Source organism: Eleutherodactylus coqui, chromosome 3 (genome assembly GCF_035609145.1).
Source record: "Eleutherodactylus coqui strain aEleCoq1 chromosome 3, aEleCoq1.hap1, whole genome shotgun sequence".
Taxonomy (NCBI): Eukaryota; Metazoa; Chordata; class Amphibia; order Anura; family Eleutherodactylidae; genus Eleutherodactylus; species Eleutherodactylus coqui.
The window spans coordinates 186,305,607-186,327,657 of NC_089839.1; the positions used below are offsets into that span (position 1 = coordinate 186,305,607).

Below are 22,051 nucleotides of genomic sequence, written 5' to 3' on the forward strand. Positions count from 1 at the left end.
TGTTACTTCACCTCCACCACCAGTGACACATCCACTATAGTTACACCCCTACTCATGGTACAAGATGGAACAATACCTCTACAGCGCCACCTATTGGAAGGCAGCATTCCTGCAAGTCAATGTCACAGACTTTTTAACAAGCCTTGTAACAATGACTGGGAATTATGAGCTCAAGACAGAATCATCTCCAGAAGGAGAAGATAACCACGCACAGACCGACTGTGTTGGGGTGATTGTGCCTCATCAGTGTGCTGCAGGTTTCTGGCTTGGCTAGTGAGAGGCCTATGTTTCCATTTGCATATTTCCCAGAGGAGCATGGATGGCCTTATAAGTCTCCCCACACCTTCTAGTTGCTCTCCTAAAGGAGAAACAATACCGTTCCTGACCCCTAAACATAACCCATCTCCTAAGATAGGAGCGCTTGGCACTCGTTTGTACTCTATTTCCCATTTTAGAGAGAAAGGCAAAGGAACCTCTGAAAATGTTAGCTGTTGTTCTTGTTGGGACACTAATAACGGAGGAACAAAAAAAAATGTATTAGGTATATAGGTGTAAAGTTTTTGTATTTTCATAGTTTGCCACCAGATAAGAGTTTTTTAAGTCCGCCATTAAATTACACTCAGGAAGAAACTTCCGCTAACTTACATCCAGACCTGCAGGATGGCTAAGTGTTAGTCCAAGCATCTACAACAATCTTTGCACATTACAGCCCTGTTACAACAATGCAAAAAGTTTGTCTACCAGTGCAATATCTTACAATGCTAAGACGTATTATTTCCAAGAAGGTGGCCTAACCGCTCGTTTTGCTCATAATCCTGATTTACGACTAGCTTACAGGATGTTATGAGTTGATCCCTTCTATTCATAAGGGCTGCTGTGAACCAGGAATGTGTTAGTAAGGGGGCCCGGAAAGCGTGTGTTACTTGGGTCATCTTCCTGCTGTTAGAAAATGACCCATCATAACGACTTAGTCAACCTGATGGGAGGCTCGACTCCTTGCTGGCAGCCTGCCTGTGCCACCTCCTGGCATAGGCAATAGTACTATTGGAAAGAGTGTGGGACACAAATCACCTGTTTCTTTTCTGAGATTATTTCATTAGTATGATTATGACTGAGTGGTTAAAGGGGTAGTCTAGGAAACTAACAAAATGGCCGCTGTCTGCGAAAAACTCATCTTAGAATGTAACTAGGGCAGGTTTTTGAGATCTGAGAGGAAGGGAGCGAGCTGTGGGCAACAATGTGGTGTTAAGCTCTGTCCTCCACCTGTCTTCGCCCCCTCTTCCCCTCCACTCAGGTCTCATCAGCCCATCCAAATTAAATTATAGCGCAGGCTTCTCACAGGCTGAAAGACGGCAGCCATTTTGTTAGTTTCCTGGGCAACCCCTTTAAACAGCAAGATTTTAGTCATAGGGGCCTTCTCTTATACCAACTAACCTAATATGGCTGGCTTGAGGTGAGGTGACCTGGGGGACTGGAGGAGCCAGGAGAAGATGCAGTAAGAAGACTGACCAGGGAGAATAGGTAAGTATTGATTTTTTTTTAATGACAGAACCCCTTTAATGTTAATAAATATTAATGCACAGGGCATTAACCAACCTAAGGCCATTCCTGACCAATGTCACATGTGAATGTCACAGGTATCTAATCTATCAGTCAATGAATCCATATATGGTGTCAAGCAGTGCAGCCATATTGAAAAGCCAAAGAGGGGCCTGAGAACGTATAGATCTGTAGCAGAACTGCAAGAAATGAAAGCAGCAGGTAATATTACTCCCCTTTCTATTTCCAGGACAAGTTATTTTTGCCAGGACTGGAAAGTTGCTTTATCTATTTTGCCACAGGAAGCAGACAGCTCTGTATATTGCGCAGTGGCCTGAATTGGTACTGCAGGCTGAGTTGCATTCACTTCAGTAAAACTCAGCCTGCTGCACCAACCTGGGTGACTGAACAATGTACAGAGCTGTCTGCTTCCTGTAGCAAAACAGGTAGGGCAGCCCCTTTAAAGGCAAAACCATTATTTTTGCTTTTTAATAACTTATTATACACTAGTGATCTGTAATCTATGGTGTACACTATAGTGGATAAATATATTTGGTGGGTTGCAACTGTTCATCATCAGGTTCAGGGCTCATATATCCTCCAGTAGGGTTTATAGTGGCATACGGAGTCTCTTACTAAATACTATACAATATATCTCCATGTGTGGCTGCATGATGCCCCATTTCATGAAATCAGGGGAATATGGAGTTATATTAAAGCTCCATGTACTTCTATAGGTACTGTGTCAAAGCTCCATACAACACAGAGCCATAATAAGGCCATGTGCATGAATGTTCTACTACCCAGGAGGACGGTCGTGGGGGGGGGGGGGGGGGGGGTGAGCAGCGGTCCTAGGTCTAAGTAGTCCTGGAGCTTTAAATCCTGAACATGCAGCAAGAAGAAAGTAAGAAAACACCTGCACAGATCAATCTTGTTTCAGTCAATATAAAAAGTAATTAACCCTGTACCATTGTTCTGCACGCTTCCTGGAACGAACCCAGATAACTTCCCTTCTCTTCCTTGTCTCAGAATTAAGTTGTCACTTTTTATGTCTTTTATAAGGCAAAACTCAGAGAAACCACAAGAACGGCTGTTCTAGATTTATAACCTGCTTCTCCAGGAGGAAAACAGCTTCTGAAGTGGGATTAATTAGCCGACAAGTCACAATACAGAGGAAGTCACCCAGGAACATTAACCTCTTCAGTGACAGGGGGAGCCCTACTAAATAAAGTTTGGTTCAGCTGACAATTCGTGAGTACTGATCCTGCTAACGTATAGTATATAAGGTAATGTAATAAAATGTAATATATATCTCTGCTATTTTATTAATAAGATTTTTGCCTTCTTCCCGTAAAAACAGAGTTTCCTATTTAATACATATTTCCTATGTAATAAGGAGTGCACAAGATTCTTTAAAGCAATGCTCTGGTTTTTGGACAAAATTCTGTCCTGGGACTAGAGAGCGGGTATAATACCTGCTGTAGCTCTTCTCTGCCGATGTGCCATTGATTTGCTGGTTCGGGAACTTATTTTCGACTTTCCAGCTATCTAATGCACACTGTGCACTGCTCTCTGATTGGGTAGCATTGATCATATGAGCGGTGCTGGCCAATCAGAAAGCAGGCATAGTGCATTACTAGTCTAGCACTACCAATACACTGTGGGGATTAGGTAGTCTGAACATTGCAATCGCCATCTTGAACAGCTGTGAACAGGACCCGGAACTGGTGGATTAGAGGCCTGTTCAGCTGTAAACTACTCATGGCCTATCAGCGGTATAAGCCATCAATATTAGATCAGTGCGGGTCTGCCACCTGTGAACCCCACCAATCAGCTGTTTGCTGGGTCAGTGCGTTCATACCATGAATTGATTTCTGCCGGAAGCAGACAACTCCGTTTCCCCTGCAGTGGCCAGGCTTGGTATTGTAGACCAAGTTGCCATTCACTTCACTGTGAGCTAGGCCTGCATTACCAAACATGGCCACTGCAGTGAGAACGGAGCTGTCTCCTTCCTGCATAAAATTTAACAGTTTATTGGCATGTATCCCCGGCAACAGAACCTCGTTGATCTATTATCAATGACTTATCCTGCTGATAGCATCAATACTTTAACAACCCCTTTAATTCGCTGCAAAATTAGGCGTTTTGTGACTTTGAGGGTATTCCAGGACAGATGCAGGTGGTGCCTAAAACGTCCGGTGATCTGCAGCACGCCACAGTTCTTTTTCCTGTACATCCAATCACAGATTTTATTTTTCCTTGAGGATATAGAAGCTGAACTCGAGTTGATTCAATTGATTTTGATACATGAGGCCCTTAGTATTTTGGGGGGGAGCACGCTGTTTGCAATTTCTTTACATAGTTGTTCTATCTATTTGGATAAAACATAAAAAAATGCAAATGTGAACTTAAAGTAAGTGAGACCCTAAAAACCACATTTACTCGCTTCGCGTGTATCCTCTTTTTTGGCAGACAAACTTGCTGGACTTCAATAAAAAAAAAAAATCTCCATCAGTCATCTGATTTGTATCAGGAGCAGACTGAATCCCTGCAGAGTGTAAACTCTGGCAATCTGACAAAAATCTACGAACGCACTCAAGCTGCAGCTTACACCTCACAGGAGTAACGTGATCCCGACCGACGTCAGGATGAGCATCTTGTACGTTTTGAATATTCTGGAGCTGCCCACCCCCTGGATCTCCTACTTACGTCTTGCCATTCTTCTGCTTTCCAAGTGTAAACTGGACAATCCTCTCTTTGGCAAATTTGCTCTGACACGGGTCTTGTAGGCTGATTGCACTCTGATGCCCTGGACAACTTCTGTGTACCCACTTGGCAGTGAACGGTCCTCTGTTGTACCCCTCGGCCGCACGTTGCTGAGCACTAGGACAAAAGACGCATTCTGTAAGTTACTTTTTCAACTTAGAATTACTTATTTTGGTTTAATATCAAGACCGAAAGATTTTAATAATTTTTTTTTGCAATCCTAAATTTTTAAATTTTCAATGTTTTATTTAATTTTTGTGTTTAATTTTTTTTTTACAATTATTATTATCATTATTACGGCTATCAAGCAGTTATACAGTAGTATATTCACAATATTTCAATTATTATTTTTTGTATCATTTTTACATTATTTTTTAAATGATTTTCTTTGCCGTTATTGTTATCACGCAATGACGTGAAAGTGAATTTGTACAATGTATTCAAATAAAAAAAAACCTTAAGAAAAATGAAAATAAAAGTAAAAAAATAAATTTCTAAAAATAGAATAAAAATGATTAAAATCCATATAAAAAAAATAAAAATAAAAATGCATTATAAACTTCGACACAAAGTATCAGATGTTCCATCGCACATCAGATAAACACATACTGCATGCTGAAAACACAACATTAAATAATCCATAAGACAAAATATATAAAGTATTTCATAATTCCGTTCAAAATATTTATTAATTTTGTCCATCTGCTATACAGATTTCTGGGCACTGCTAGTATAATCATATCTCACTTTTACAAGATATAGGACATGCAGATGTAGCAGAGTTGAATTTGTCATTTAACTCTTTCGTCACTGCATTGTTTGCGCATTGAGAAAACTATTTTTTTTTACACAGGCAGTCCCATGTGCACATAAACACTGTGATATAATGATGAGTTGTGGAAATGACAAACTCAGCTCTGCTACACTTGTGTATGTGTTGAAGAATAATATGCAATGCGTTTGCACAATCTTCTCTGCATCAGTTGACAATTATATGTTCCTTGATATATATATACATTTAATCAACAGAAAAAAAAAACAAATTTTGTTATGATTGTTTGTAAATACACTTTAGTGTTCCGGTTATTATAAAGTGTCTCCATATTATCTGGCACTGTAGAGGCCGGTACACAGTGGGTTAAACATCCACGCTACATTTATGTTTATTCCTGACAGTTAATTTAAGCAATTATGTTGTTCTTTAAATAATACAGAAATTCCTAATAAGGCTAATAGGCAGATTATGCAATTTGATGTTTGTTAGCTGCCTGTGCCAGGACTGGCTGCATTCTCTCCTAGTGTGCTCTGCAGAGCAGCAATCAGCAGGACTTGGAAAGCATTGATGTTAGATGGCCTGCAGTTGAGGAATAAGTCTGATTTTGGGGTCTATAGCTGGTTTCTAGAGATGAAGTGATGCCTCGCGGTATATGTGGTATTCATCAGCTGTTAGTTATATGGAATGATAAAGTGAATGGTGTCACGTGGAGCTAGTATGACAGCACAAGGAGTCGCAATGCTTCCATAGTATAGTGTATACATATATGTGCTGCATATGTGGTGCCTCTATACAGCGCTGTATTACAGAAATATACTGGGGGCAACTGATGGAAGATTACAAAGGATTCTATTTGAAACCTTGAGAATAAGAACCCCTCTATATCAAATCAGAAGAATATGGAGATACGGTATGGGGTGATCGATTTCTATGGGTGCAGTCATGTGCATGAGGAGCATTTATCACCTTTCTACTTAAAGGGGTTGTCCAATTGTAAAGTATTGATGGCCCATCTTAAAGATATGTCATCAATAGTAGATAGGCAAGGTCTGCAATCTGGGACACCCACTGATGAGCTGTTGTCTGGGCCGGTGCTTTTGAGCACTGAGTTGATTTCTGCAGGAAACAGGCAGCTCCGTTCCTACTGTAATGGCCAGGCTTGGTATTGAAAGCCACGTTACAATTCATTTCAATGATAACTGTGCCTGCAATACCAAGCCTGGCCACTGCAGTGAGAACGGAGCTGCGTGCTTTGTGTAGAAATCATCTCAGTGCACTGGCCCGGCAAACAGCTGATCAGCAAGAGTCCCAGGCAATGGGACAGTCTACTATTCAAAAGACGAAACAAAGAACTGGTATGTCGATGCAACTCTCCAGTCAAGAGTCCAGGTGGGTCTCGGAGTAAGGTTGCATGTCCATGGGCGATGATCCGCGGGTGATAAATCGCCCATGGATCACACTCTGTAAAGTTTTCCATAGGGTTGCTATGGAAAGCGCAGCCCCGGCGTCCATAAGCGGAGAATGATAGCGATTCTCTGCTCGCAGGATTTAACTATTAGATAGGCTCATCTCGGAGACCTGTCTGCTCTCCCACCTCCTCCCTCGCAGCGGAATATCGCTAGAGATATTCCGCCTTGGCCGTGGACTGGGGCCTAACTATGTACAGTTGTGTACTCACCCCCCTCACATCCCCCGGCATGACTGATGCAGGGGTTCACCCCAAAATGCATATCTACTGCTGGTTTTAATAAACTTAAATAAAAGAGAAGTCAGATATTTTATCTTATTGCTTCTCAGGCCTTCAATGGAGAGTTGCACCGGCATACCAGTTCTTTGTTTCTGCACATATATTCCACTCAACATTTGGTGGGTCCATCTGGTCAGCAGTACCTCCACTACTTGACTTTGCTAACCCCTCTTAAGAGCTTTTGAGCCCTGGGCTTACGTCGGGGAACCAGGTTTTTGACACCTTTTCTTCTATCCTCACCTACTATTGATCTACTGTTGATGTCTTATCCTGAAGGTAGGCCATTAATAGTTCACAACTGGACTACCACTGTAAATGCTAGACTGGTGAGGATCTGACTGCTGGGACTCCTATTGGTTGCCAGAACAAGGGGCAACTAGTGCACCATCATCTCAGCCAAAATATCACAGCTTGGAGGAGTTTAAATAGTCTATGACTGATGGAAACAGCTGAGTGGGGGTGCAAGGCAAAAGGGTCCTCCATTCTGGCAATCATTGGAAGCACCAGAGTCCAGACCTCCAACTAGCCCTCTGCTCATCTGTTTCATTCAGTGCCATAGATAATTCAAAGCCATGGTCTTGCGACTGGAGGGCCATAGAACCCCAGTCTCCCAATATTGTGATCGTGTACGTCCAAGCAGTTGGATCCCTGCTGATAAGAGCTAAATGCCTCAGGCTCAAATACCACTTAAAGGGAGTGTCTGGGACTTTTGAGTCTTTTCCTATTGACTAGATAGGTCACCAATAGTTTATCGGTGACAGGCCACTGCTTGGAGTCCCTGCCCATCAGCTAATTCACATGCACGCTGTCAGTGTCAGATAGTACATAAACATTTAACGTACTGGTTTACTATGGTACTACCTGCACAGCTCCCATTGAATTCAATAGAAGCTGTGCCTGAAGTATCAAACCAGGCAGCTGAAGTAAGGATAGCAACGCTATCTGCTTCCAGTGCTAGATGTATTGACAGCGAGTTCAGGGATCAGATGATTAGTGGGGATCTCTCCCTGATCAACTATTGATGACCTATCCTATGGTATCCAGCTTTCCCCGAGTACATTGGAGGCCTTTAGCCCAAACAGAGAGGTCTTTTAGAGCTAGGAACCTGTCCAATAAGATGTGCCTGGACGTGGCAGATGGGCCCACATGCTCTGATCAAAATATGTGCTATGAACCTGGCATGTAGTTAGTCTCAACAGCAATTTTATTCAATTATTAAATGTGTATGAGTACTGAGGTTCATGTTTTTGTTACTGTACATATCTTTACTTGGAGACCATGTACCATGCTTCACAGTGGAACAGGTTGCATTTGCAGATCCACCATTTGAGTTTGGTTAGAGGGTTTTTTGCCACTATAAGATGTATCAGCATCCCACTAGGTCATGCCATCAAGTACTGATAGGTGGAAGTCCAACTGCAATGACCCCCATGATCCTCTGGATGAAGTGCTGTGACTCCATTGATTTTCCATGTGCAGCTGATGTCTAGGAGCTTCACTTTGCAGGAAAACATGAGAAGGACCTTTTAAAGGGAAATACTCTAAGCGATTAGTTATCCTCTTGTATGAATTTGTTTCTGTAAATATTCTATTTAGCCAACTCACCCTAATAGAGGGCGATAACTACTGAAGGCAGCCATGCCAGAGCCCACACAGGTTGCTATCCAGCTTTTATATATCATCAGAATGAAATGCCGCTAGTGCAATCTAGTGATAAGCAATAGTTTGAAAAGTTGGTTTGCCGAACTTCTGTCAAAAGGTTAGTTTGATCTGAAGTATTTTGAACCGAACTGAAAGTTCACCAAAACCCCTAAAACTGGTTTATAACTGGTTTAAAAGCCCTTAAAATATTCTGAGAGGGTTATACAGGGCTTTTATGGGTCTTAAACAACTGTGTTCAGGACTAGTGCTGAGTGAACCAAACCAGTAGAACCCTGTTTGGGGTAGAACTTCGAATTTTGGATTCATGCCAAACCGAACTTTTCGCAAAGTTTGACCCGAAACGGTTCTACTGGTTCAGTTCGGTGAAGACTAACTAGGACTTCACCAATCAAAACTGTCTCAGACAAAAATGTGCCCCTGTTCATCTATTACCACATGGACAACGATACTCTATAAATCATATATAGACAGCTTTTAATGTACGTAAAGTCCTCATTTTGAAGACAAGTATCCTGACGTGAAAGGAAGTGTTTTAGACCCAAATATTTGGGTGTACGCTGGATTGCAGATACGGGGAAGTACATGATGTGACAGGAGTCGTGTTTATGTACAGAATGTCTCAGATTCTGCTTACATTAAATGAAATTCCCATAGTCCTCTGCCAAATGGCCTCACGACTTCACTGTGTCTAGCCAATGTGTTTTCAGCATGTTGTGTTAGTCGTGCCACACGTCTGTGCCATCTTTTGTTAGGTATTTTCATGAATGCACACATCAAAAATTTATGACGAGACGCTGGGCATTTATCAAAACAGGAGCTCTGTGAATTATCAATGGAAGGGAAAATGAGACATAGAGTCACTTAGTGGCGACTCCGCGTGAAACTCACCGTCTCTCATTACAGTTCATGTCACTTGTCTATGTCTCTGGAATGGATTGGGTTGGTTTTAGCCTTATTGTCCATTTTCTGGCTGTAAAGTCGTGCCTATAGGAGGGGATGGCTCGGGCCGCAGACATGAAATAGTTGTTGGCCGAAAGTATGATTCCTACTGCAGTGTACATGAAATTCTCAATATGGACCATCAAGATGAAGATCTCATTAGATCCAATTCATTTTTAGGGAAATTATGAAGCGGCAAGACACCCTTTTATGTCCACTCACAGTTACTAATTAGGTGTGGAATATTTGAGCACCATTACACCACAAAGGCCTTCCAGCTACTCCCTCCCTCCTATTGGAATTGAAGGGATTGCCTCATCACAGACAACCTTTTCATATTGGAGCTACTGGATAAATATAGGATTACACTGCAGCCATTCAACGCTTTTTTGCCTCCTAAGTGGGGGACCGCACTGTACGCTCTCCATATGCCCTAACTGAACATATGGACAAGAGTTGTCATTATCAGACAACACATTTACTGCCCTTCTTCAGCCACACCAAACATGTTATTGGACACATATGGGGATGTCGATGGCCAACCTTTTCCAGATCTTTACTCTCTTGACCAAATAAGAGTTGGTCACGTAGAAACAAATCATTCAATCCGATCTGCTGTCAACTATTTAATAAACCTGCTGTACAGAACAACCATTTGTCAGACTGTAATAAGCAGTTGGGTGGGCCGGTACAAGAAGTCACACAAGAAATTGAGCTAGACCTAAATCTTGTGCAGTAGTGTCTTTAATGGCTATAGAGACGGGTCAACTAGCCACAATAGTAAGAATGGTTTAATCTGGGCCAAATGGGCTACAGGCGGAGATGGCGGTGGTTCCTTTTTCCGGGGATGTAGGCAACTCCGTTGGCCAATGCCTTTTATACTAGCACATTTCTCTAGCGCAGGGGTGTCCAACCTTTTTGGCATCTCTGGGTCACATTGGAACAAGAAGAAATGTCTTGGGCCACACATTAAATTACCGATGCAGGGCTTTGTCCCCTACAGTCCTCCACACAATCAGTATCTTCCATAGTCCTTTTTACTGCCCAGTATGAGCCGGCGGTAAACCGGCTATCACCGCATATTGCCAGTGCACACGTATCTCACGCACGCAGTCATGCGCAGTGTGACTTTTTAAAAAAAATTCCCTGCTCTGTCTTTTAGCGGCGTTGCATAGGTGTCGTCGTTCATACACAATGTATTGCATATGGACAGTGTTGCATACGCTACCCATATAAAAGTATAGGGCTGTTCCTGTGCGATACACGGTGAAATAGAACATGCTGCAATCTTTTTCAGGCGCGCATCTACACGCAGAGTCTACGCGGACATGTAGATGGATCAATCAAAATCCATGGACTTTCACTGACTTCATTCGCCGCGTATCATGCGTTCGTGCATCACCTGCTTAATACGCGGTGAAATCACGTTCGTGAGAATGAGCCCTAAGCATTATTTTATGTCCCATTACTCCAAAGGGAATATCTTTATTGTAGTCACACTATTATTTGAAAGTTATTTCATTATGAACACTGATGCAACATAATGCTCTTGTATGTGGGCTCTGATGAGTGATAATTGGTACAGGCACTTTTGTAAGTGGCCTGACGGAGGCGCTAGTACAGCTCCATAACGCATAGGCCGAGATTTGGGCCAGATTCACACCAGCTTAAGCGTATTTGCAACAGGTTTTTGCAGAATGGATGTTGTGTACTTGCACACACATATTTTACTGTACTTTTTGCACATGCAAGTCATGCGCAATTGTGTGTGCAATAAAGCATGCATCGATGTTCTCAGCCATTGAAATAGCCATTAGTTTCACAAGGTCAAAACGTTCTGTTTCCCTGCGCAAATGCGCAATACAATAGAGCGTGCTTTGTATTTTTTGCACAACTGAATTCAATGGGTTCTATTTTCTATATTGCTTGCACATGTGCAAATACGCTTTTGTGAATCTGGTCCTAATAAAGGCTAGCAAAGTTCCTTATCTTCTCTTGCATATTTGGACAGCAGCGCCATTCTTCACCTTTATCTACTTTTCCTTCGCTCCACGTTCTTGGATCTGGTTCCCAGGTGTAAGGTCCTACTGACGCTAGTGCTTGATTGATAGCGCCTCCTCCATGCTCCTTTTTGATATTACCAGTGATACCTGCACTGTGGTAGAACTTTCTGTACTTCTCTTGCAGTTCCTGTATATTGGGTGCAGCGCTTTTATCCTGCTGCCCGCTGATCGCTGGATTGACCTGTTGGAATCTCTTGCACCCGCACAAGTATCTTCAATGTTCTTTTGATTTACCACCAGCATCGGTCTGACACCCCGGCCTCTGTATCCTTCCTGGGATTAACTAGCTATTGGCTTCCTTTCTTGCTTGTTTTTATCATCATCATCACCATCATCATATCACACTAATTGAATGCATCCATTTTCCTCCATTGGCTACCCGCTGAGGTCTGTTATCTGATTATTGACCCTCATCTTCATTATCTCTATTATGATCACTAACTCTGCATTGACGGGTTTCTATTGTACATTGAGGTCTTTTCAGATTTGCCTGAACATATCTCTACGGATTCCCTTTTTTTCATTGCCTGTTCTAGTTGCTACTGTGCAAATATCGAATTGTGACTCTTCTTATTGATTCTAAGAATTATGGCGGCAGACATTACTGCTTTTCTCACAGAGAGCAAGAAATCTAGGGACTCCCTAATTGCTGAACTGACAGGCTTTGGCGCGATTCCTCATGACTCATCGGGTAATGAGTTTTCCAGGGAACTATGACAGACTTATTTTTGCGTCTTGAGGATGTGCTTAAAGAGGAGGCGTTTTGCACAATTGATTGATGTTTTCTGAACTTCCATCTGAATTATTATTAAGCTATGGTGGCACTTTTTATATTTCTCTTGCAGTTCCTTAATTAAAAACAGCGCTACCTTAGCCCATAGGCTATGCGTGGTATTGCAGCTCAGTCTCTTCAACGTGCACAATTTTTTTTTTAAAGTTCTGCAAGCTTCTTGGCTCTTCCTCAACCCTTTAGTGAAAACTTGAAGCACATGAAACCTGCAGAGTGCTGCCAATAGAGGCAAACTATGCAAACACTACAGGGCCCGCAGGTAGCCCAGGGTGGAATAGCCCCACCCACTAAACCTCTAGCCCCATGCTCCTGAACTACTAGCTGCTAGTAAGAATCTTCATACAATAACACTGTTGAGCCTAACGCCAGTCGGAGTGCTCGGAGCATCATCCTACTTCCCCTCTTCCTGCTGTCAGAGAACGGTGTGCAAGGCACTGGAGGAGGGGTCGGATGATGCTCAGAGCACTTCGTCTGGCATCAAGCTAAAGATACACAAGGTAGGGTGAGATCACCATTACTAAATAGTGGTCACAGAGGGGCCATTGTTACTTTGTGGAGCCACAGAGGGGACACTACTACCATGGGGAAACAGAGAGGGGAATTGAGGGTCGTGACAGGATTGGAAGAGTGTGCAGAGACGAGCTATGGCTGGAAGAAGTCTTCATGGTGATCTGGACCCGGACATAGAAATAAAGGGAAAGTGGATGTCACAAGATATATCATCAGTGAAGATGTCACCTGTGACTCATAGAGGAGGGTTTTGAGCTGAGGACTTCCTCTATGATATCCATATGCTCTAATAGGGCAAACCTGTTGTACAGATACAGCCCATGGCATATTCCTTGTACTGTAAGTGTGGTCTCAGCATTATATCCGAGTATTTCTGTGCATTTTCCCACATAACAGTGGGGCTGTTGTTTAGTGACTCCAGGTGGGGCATATAGGATGGTGGCCAGGTAATCCTGGCAGGAGAACAGACGGCGCATACTATTCTATTGTGTGACTTGCCATGAATGGAATAATAGCAAGTGCTTTACAACTACAGAGACTTGTACCAGCACATCCTCACCCAGGCCATTGTGTACAGTTCAGTAACATTCATCCTCTTTATTCATTAATGAACCTTAATTATGCCAAATGAGTTTAACTGTTTGAGACCCAAAGAGTCTGTTCAGATCTGTGTTGAAGGCAACGTCATGGATTCCATCATATTGACAGAAAAAACATTGCTGCATTGCTGTTTTTCCGTCAGCAGAGTTACATCAGCAGATCCAGTTAAAAGTCAAACGGGGTTTGTCAGGCGCCGTTGGTATCTGTCATGTGACAGGAAGAGTCCTGCGGCTTATGTTATATATCAGGATTCTATGGTGATCTATATTCTATTTAGTAGAACTGCTTGGCTTGTAATCATGATATGGGCATTATTGAGACAGTTTTCAGTGGATCAGTTTTAGTGTGAATCCACATTAGATACAAAATCCAGCGATCTGAATAACTTCAAACGAGGCCTGGGCAACGGTGCTAGACTGGCCGGGGCCAGGATTTCACTGCCAACCGTGTGGGTATTTCTTGTGCAGCGGTGTTGAGAGTATACTGATGATGGAATGATCGAGGGAAAACATCCAGCGAAAGGGAATCCTTGGACATAAACAACTTGTCAATAAAAGGGGTCAAAGGAGGATGTCAAGAACTGATCTGACAAACATACTGCGAACAGTCAAACTGCAACCGAATACAACGCTGGTGCTCCAACTAATGTGTCCAAAAACTTGATTCATCATTCCTTAGCACAGATGGGCTATAACAGCCAGTTCCAGCACCATTACTATCTACGAGAAACAGAAAGGTGAGACTCCATTGGGCAAAAGAGCACAAAAATGGGATCACTACACATTGGGATAATATCACCTGATCAGATGAATCCGGATTTCTGTTGTGCCATGTTATTGTCAGAATTTGGCGTAAGTAGCTTAAATAGATAAATCCTTCCTGTCAGCTGTTCAGAGAATGTTTTACAGGTCCAGAGTCAATAGGATCTGAGCCCACCCATGGTATAGACAGAGGGGTGTCTAAGTACCAGTTTTAGGCAGCAGCAAGTCTGTCTCCCTGCCAGCTGTTGCTGTCCCAACGTCCCCCACTGCTGTTGCTGCTGCTAGAATGACCAGGCCTTGACTTTTTGGAATGTGCCTGGAATTGTGCCCGTTCGCAAACGCTGCAACACAGGGTTCAGGTAAAGAATTCAGGCATGATCTCTTTATGCATGTTGAAGTACTGGAACACGTTTATTTCTTGGAACAAGCAGTCAGCATGCAACCTTCGTTCAGCGTCATGGAGGATGACGTGTGGCTCAGAGAGACAGTCCCAGTTTGCATTGGTCTTGGTATCTCCGCTGTGCTGTAATACACTCCTCTACTACTCTCAGTAGCCCACGAGGAAGCGCCGATCACAGCTGACTGCACCACCAAGATGGCTTTTGACTGACTTCTTATTCCGGGGCGTCTCTCCAAACCACCCACACAACCTCATTACATCATTCTCTAAAAATAATGAACACCTAATAATAAAAGAACACAACAACAATCCAAGACCCTCTAACACATGAAACACTTCCATCTAAATTGTAGCAACTACAAGAGCTTTCTGTCCAGATGGGCCAATATTCCTGCAGAACAATTCCATCACCTTAGTGGAATCTACGCTGCAATGAATCGATGCTGCTCTGAAGGCCAAAGGAGGTTCAACGTGCTATTAAATGGGAGACTCTAATAAACTGACGATTCCGTGTATAGCTTCTTTTGTCCATTTTGCCCATTGAAGTTTAAAGAGAATGTTTTATAATATGATTGCCTCCATATGTCATAAATTTTGCATGTCTTCTTCAAAGCTTTCTTATCTGTTTTCTAGTCCTCCCTACATGAGAGCTCATAGAATACGAACGCATGTATATACACTGAAAAATCACTGCCATAGGAGAAGCGGGCGCGTGACATCTTGTGATCAGTATCTGATGGCCATGTCACAATCTGTTCTCAGATAATGTTATGACCTCTCCTCTGTGCAGCAGAAGGCGACATTTGGCAGTCATGGTTAAACATGTGACTTGAGTGACTGTAGACAGATTGTTGGTGCCCAGAGATGTGGTACCAGTATTTCTGAAAGAGTTGTACTTGTTGGCTGTTCCCAAACCATGGTATCAAGAATGTATCAAGAGTGGTTATCCCATGGACAGACATTTGATTCCTGGCATAGCCTAGGATCATTGGACCTGTTAGCTGACCATCCTCACCCATATCTTCAGGAAGTCTTTCCCGATCACAGTGCCATCTTTCAAGAGGACAACACTCCATGTCATCGAGCTCACGTCACTAGGGAGTGGTTAGAGGAACATGACAATGAATTCTCCACACTGTCTTGGCCCCTAAACTCACCGGACTGTAACCCCAGTGAACATGTTTGGGATATGCTGGAAAGGGCTGTGAGATCTGCTCCCCCTTATCCACAAAATGTGTACCAACTGATGGAGCTGCTGCAGCGGGCATGGAGTGAGTAGAGCATGGAAGATGTTTATCACCTTGTGGAATCTGTTACCTGATGCCTGAAAGCCGTGAATGTGCAAAAAGGTGTTCCAACCAGTTATTGAGTAGGTGCTCCTATTGCAGTGATCATTCAGTGTATATGATCCATAATACTGGACATATTACAGATCAATGGCCATAAGGAGTGGATATAACAAACAAATGACATTATAGAGAAATGTATTTTATTCTATTATATCATACCCATTGTATTTCATTGGCCTAACTAATGAAATAATTACCAAACCAAATACACTTCCAAACACCTATCCATGCATATCACTTAGTCTTCATCTTTTCTTGTATCTCCTCCTAGACTTGTTCTCTTTCATCTGTTCTACCTTAGTGGGGCCCATATGACATAGTAGTGCCAGATAATATAATTGACAACAAATGCAACTCTGCCACAGTATACTAAACATTTGAACATGTCTGGCTCTGTACCTCTAAACACATGCTTCCTTTCTCTCATATAAACTGTGAATTAAGGAATACGTTATAAACTGCGGTCTACAGAGCGATCAACTTTTCACCCCATAAGAGTCTCCTGAACTGTCTCACATTGCAGTTATAAAAGTTTTAGAGGTTTTTCCCATCTCGGTTATTTCTGGCAAACCCAAGGAATATGCTAATATTTGGGGCCCCCGACTCCTGTTCTGCAAGTAAAGATGGTTGCCGGCAGTCACATCTATAGTACTGTGTAAAAGTTTTAAGCAGGTTTGGAAAAAATGCTGCAAAGTAAGAATATTTTTAAAAAGTAGAAGGCGTCTGATTGGCTCCATATGTATTCTGCAGCAGGACAACGACCCCAAACATCCAGCCAATGTCATTAAGAACTGTCTGCAGCATAAAGAAGAACAAGGAGCCCTGGAAGTGATGACATGGCCCCATAGAGTCCTAATCTCACATTGAGACTGGCATAGGAAACATCAGTCTTAATACATCAATCTTTAGGTGTAAAATATAGAGTCACCTCTTCCTTCCCTCTCGTAGCTCTTCCTGGAAGTCAATCACAGAGCTTAGAAAGGGCATTTTGTAAGATTTGTTGAATAGAAAAAAGCTGAATTTACACAACTTTATTAAACAGGAGAAAAGCAAGTCTAACAGATCTGAACATCCTCCAAGGAAGTCAATGGTTGGCCCAGGCTCTGGCACAATAACAAGCCCCAAAGTCCCAGCAGAAGACAAGCCCATTTGGAGGTGACTATGAGGCCAATCACTCACCAATAGGGTCTATTTATGGGGTGTGTCAGAAAAAACATATTAGACCCTTTTGATGATATGTCCTGTGTGTACAATGGTAACAGCAATGATTACAATGCTATCATTTTCTCTGGTGGGCCCAAGGAACCCCAGTCCAACGCCTTGTCGCTACCATTGGTGAACCCTAATGACAGCCATATTGTTTGTCATGGCGCTAAAATTAGCAAGAAACAGCGCCAAGTCTGTCTATAGGCTGTGCCTGGTATTGCAGCTGATCCCCATTCAACTGAATGCGGCTAAGTTGCAGTACCACACACAGCCTATGGACAGATGTGGTGCTGTTACTGAAAAAGTAAACCTTTTTTTCTAATCCAACAGCATGACAGAAGAGCACAAGTCCGGGATTTTTATAATCATTTTAAGTAGAAGTGCTGTGTAATCCGGTGCAGATGGTCCGTGTTTATGTGATACAAGACATGCAAGAGCAAATAAACTTTTTATTACTGGAAGTGTTTAGTATACGAGAGAGGCTCAGTCATATGTGAACCACTCGTAGGTAAAACCAGTAATTATAGATGGGATTACCAGAGTTGACAGTTGTGAGTTTTTGGTTGGTGGGACAGAGAAAATCTCCTGCCATCATTAATTACAGAGGTCATATTAATCCAACAGCCCATGTGCTATTCCAGCATTAGGACGCAGTATGGGTCCTCAATTACAGCATGCTTTTATTCGCCAGGCAGCTTTCACACTTAATGATATGTGGATTGCGGGGAGATATCTCTCATGGTATTCCCAACCATTCCGCACTGACTGAAGTACTCTTACATTATCATAAGTCACAACTGCTCTACAACAAGAGACATATGATTCCCATAAGTATAAACCCACCTTTGCAGGATGAGTTATTCCAGGAGGTCCCCATAGATTCCAGTCATCAATGCAACACCATAGTGATGACAATCATATTGATGTATGTCCAAGCTAGACACAAAGCACCTCGTCATGATTGATCGGACATAACTTGTTGTCCTAAAAGGACGGATATATGTGAAATATTTCTAACAAAACCAAAAAGTGGGGTAATAGGAAATCTGACCATGACCTACTAATGTGTTGAGACCCTACCATGATTAGGACAACCCCTCATCAGGAACCTGGGGCTCTTCTTAGATGGAAATAGAGATAATGTATGCTACAATACATGCGGTATAGATATTAAACAAGCACAGAATGAACCAAATGAAGTATAAGAAATAAGTCAGGAGATAGATATTGGAACACCCCAAATATCCTTAACACCAAACAGACTTATCTGATAGTGGAATAGGACAGGAGCCCCTGACTTGACTAAAAAATCGCTGACACATACTTCCCAGCCAACTAATCCAACGCCGTGACGTCACCCCAATCCCAATCTGACACAACTGGCAACCTCTGACACGTCTTATTACTCTTGCACAAGAGCATATTGCAGCTTTCCATAGCCTCCCAGTTGTACAGAGCTGTAATATAGCACCCATGGCCTTTTATATAGCTCTCCTGTACCTATGCATGTCTCCAAATTCATATGAATCCACCAGAAACAAAATGGTGCCATATCCATTGGATACCATGTTATTCATTTTTCCCTAGAGCTGAACTCAGAAATATGCTGCTGTAAGAAGCAGAAGGGTCTTCAGTCCCAATACAACCCCTGTAAAAACAGATCTGTCATGTGCATAGGGCCTGATTCCAGGCACTGTGGGACATTTTGACATGGATAGGACCTACACTGATACACCCATTTAGTAGTGTGTTGGACCACCTTTGGCCTTCAGATCCACAACAAATTTGTTGTAGTGCCCATCCACAACAGGTATTGGAGTATTCAGGGTGTGCCAAGACATTTCCACACCACTGCTCCATCTCCACCAGCCTGAACTGCTAACGCTTGACAGGAAGGGGTCAGCAATTCACGCTGCTTGTGCCAAATTCTGTCCTCCCATCAGCACTGTGCAGCAGAAATCTGAATTCATCTGACCAGGTGATGTTTTTCCACTGCCCAGTGATACATTTGTGGCACTCTTTTGTCCACTGATTGATCGTTCTATTTCTCTTAGACAGCAATGGTGCTGAATAGGTCATCTGCTGTTACAGCCAATCCATGCTAAAGGATGGCAAGTTATGCCTCTGTACACGTTAGTTGGAGCACTAGAGTTGTATTTGGTACCGCCTGTTCATCAGAACAGCTCTTGACATGTTCCTTTGACCCCTTTCGTCGACAAGTTCTTTACATCCACAGGATCCCCATTCACTGGATGTTTTTCCTTGATCCCACCATTCTCAGTATACTCTCCACACCTTTACATGACAAAACCCCAACGTGGTTGGCAGTGAAATCCTGGCCCCGGCTAGTCTAGCACCGATGACCAGGCCTTGTTGGAAGTCACTCAGATCGCTGGATTTTCCCATCTAATGTGGTTTCACACTGAAACTGATCCACGGGAAACTTTGCCATTTGATTTTATGATTCACTCCGGGGTCACTGGGATAATTTCCACACAGGGAAGCTCCAAACGTGCAAGGGCCAGGGGCTCTAATTGTGTGGTCATTCATTGTATAGTGCAGTTCATCCTGTGCTCTTTGGTTCATGCACATAATGCTAGAGCTACAGATTGTGACACAAGGACAGAGAAGTGAGTAGTGTGGGAGAGGGGGGCTTGCACATTTATCTGCCAGTCAGGAACTGTGGAAAGCTGGGAATGCTATAGACTATATAAGGAGGTTGTCCAATCTGGACAACTTTTTTCCTTAATAAGGACCCATTAATTATCATTTGATCGTGGTGGTTCCAGTGATCACTCTTATCTTTAGGGATAGCTGTATATTTGTCCTATAGTGGCCACTATAGGAGAAATATGATATTATGGCAGCTGTCCTCTGATGGAGGGGGAGGCCCCCTATGACATGCATATGTCCTAATGAGACAACCCTTTTAAAGGGGAAGTAACAGAATTACAAGTTATCTCTTAGCCAAAGGATGGGGGGTGACTTGATGATTGATGGAGGTCTCACCATTAAGACCCCTAACAACGTAGGTTCTGTGTCCTCCATTGTCCTTCCTGCACCTCTTGCAGTGGGGAGGACGCTGAATGGTGCGACGTTTCTGCGAACGCACTGATGTTCAATTAATTTTCAATGAGACTGCTGGAGATAGCTGAACGGCACCCGCTTGGGTATTTCTGTCAGCCCTATAGAGCACCGTCAGTGCATGCATAGCCAGCGCCTCATTCAGTGTGAGACCCCCACCTATCAGCAAGTTATCCCCTATCCTGTGGATACTGCAAAACACAGTAACAGATATAGACTGATATAACAAAAACGAATAGATGTTTTACGGTATTTCTCCATCTCTCGTGATAGTCTCACTGCACTGAAACTGCTGTGTCCAACTTCCCATAGTTCATTTTTTTAGCTATTGTAGTTTCATCTGTTTTATCTTAGAGGTCTTGGCTTCCATCTAGTTGTCAAATACTTCCAATTGAACTCTAGGGAGGCCTTCACTCCCGAGTGCAGAGGTCACCCAGCTTTGTAGTGCAGTGAATGAGTGTAAAATGTATATTTCTGTATATACCTCATGCACGGACAGTCCTGCATGTGGAGGACATATGGATTATGAAGCGTTTCTCCATCGCTCTTCCTCCCACAGTTTGAGCTTGTAGCTAAACTCACGAAAGGTACTTTTAGACGAAACGATTATCATTCAAAAAAATAGTTCCAAGAAGCAAAAGTGAATGATAATCCTTTGTTCTAAATGCGAGCCAACAACAAATGAGAAATGTTCACTTTTCACTCATTGTTCATGTTATACAGGCATAAAACCCATCATTGGCTCATTCACTTATCGTTCGGTTTAAACAGCGCTCATTCAGTCCTTCTCATTCGCTAATACAGTCAATGTGAAAGACTGAATGATCCTAGTTTGAACGAGCCAATGATGTATCTGCCTGTATGAACAGGCAGTATGAGAGCGAACAAGTTAGTGGCGATGTAATTTGCTCGTTCAAACGAGAATCGGCTCATCTAAAAACAGCCTAAGCTTGCCCCCCTAACTTAGCTAACATGCACTTCTTGATCATGGTGACTACAGAACATGATTTAAAAGCAATAGGTATATAATATACATTAGATGATTGTTTCTAATGAGACTGTATGTAAGTGGATTTTAGATGACTTCCCACCCCCATAAGCCAATACAGCTACAGTCATTGGTCGCAGCTATGATCTAATGGAAAAGAACTAAAAGGCCAACACTAAAGAAGATACAATACAGGTAAGATGTTTCGGTTTTATTTCTTCTCTGTATATTTAAAGGGTTTTCCAAGGGTTGGGAAAAAAGTGGATGAGGTCAGATGTCCCCCCGGATTCCAGTAGAGCCGCTCCAGTCCACCAGTCCAAGAAGATCCTGCTACATGCCGTTCCTTGTACATAACCGATCACTGGCCTCAGTGGTCAGGTGCAGTTCGTGCAGACATAACCGGTGAAGCCAGTGATTGGCTGAGCAGTCATGTGTACAATGAACAATACGTCATCTTTGCAACAACTTCCTGAAACTGAATGACTGGACTGCAGCTGTTGTGCTGGATCCGGGGGACATCTGACCAGAGAGTATGGCTTAGGGCCTGTTCATTCCTTGTTATTGCATCCGTCTAAGGTTTTCGTTTAATGTCTCAAAAATGGCATCCCTGGACCTGGATGGAAGCTACACTATCCTACCAAACGTATTTGACCACCCCTATCAGTAGAATCAATTGTGTCTTTCTTATTAACATGTCACTTGTCCTAAATCATGCTACATGCAAATGTGGACTATCTGTTTGTGACATTTCTGTTAAAACCCAGGTCACCAGATCAGCTGTGGGATGTACCATGCTTAAACCAAGAACTGGACAACTCAAAGTATTAAGCAAAAGGGGCAAATGATAGTGGTGGTGGGGGGGGGGGGATTGT

General features: G+C 42.8%; 1 protein-coding gene across 1 annotated transcript in view; it reads right to left on the reverse strand.

Annotated features, from left to right (window-relative positions):
* The window catches only part of ADAMTS9 (ADAM metallopeptidase with thrombospondin type 1 motif 9), a 242,636-nt gene that overhangs the window by 38,278 nt on the left and 182,307 nt on the right, over window positions 1-22,051 (reverse strand). Inside the window, exon 30 of the mRNA XM_066596646.1 lies at window positions 4,249-4,422. Within this exon, the coding sequence (XP_066452743.1) occupies window positions 4,249-4,422 (174 nt within the window). The remainder of the gene's footprint in view (window positions 1-4,248; window positions 4,423-22,051) is intronic.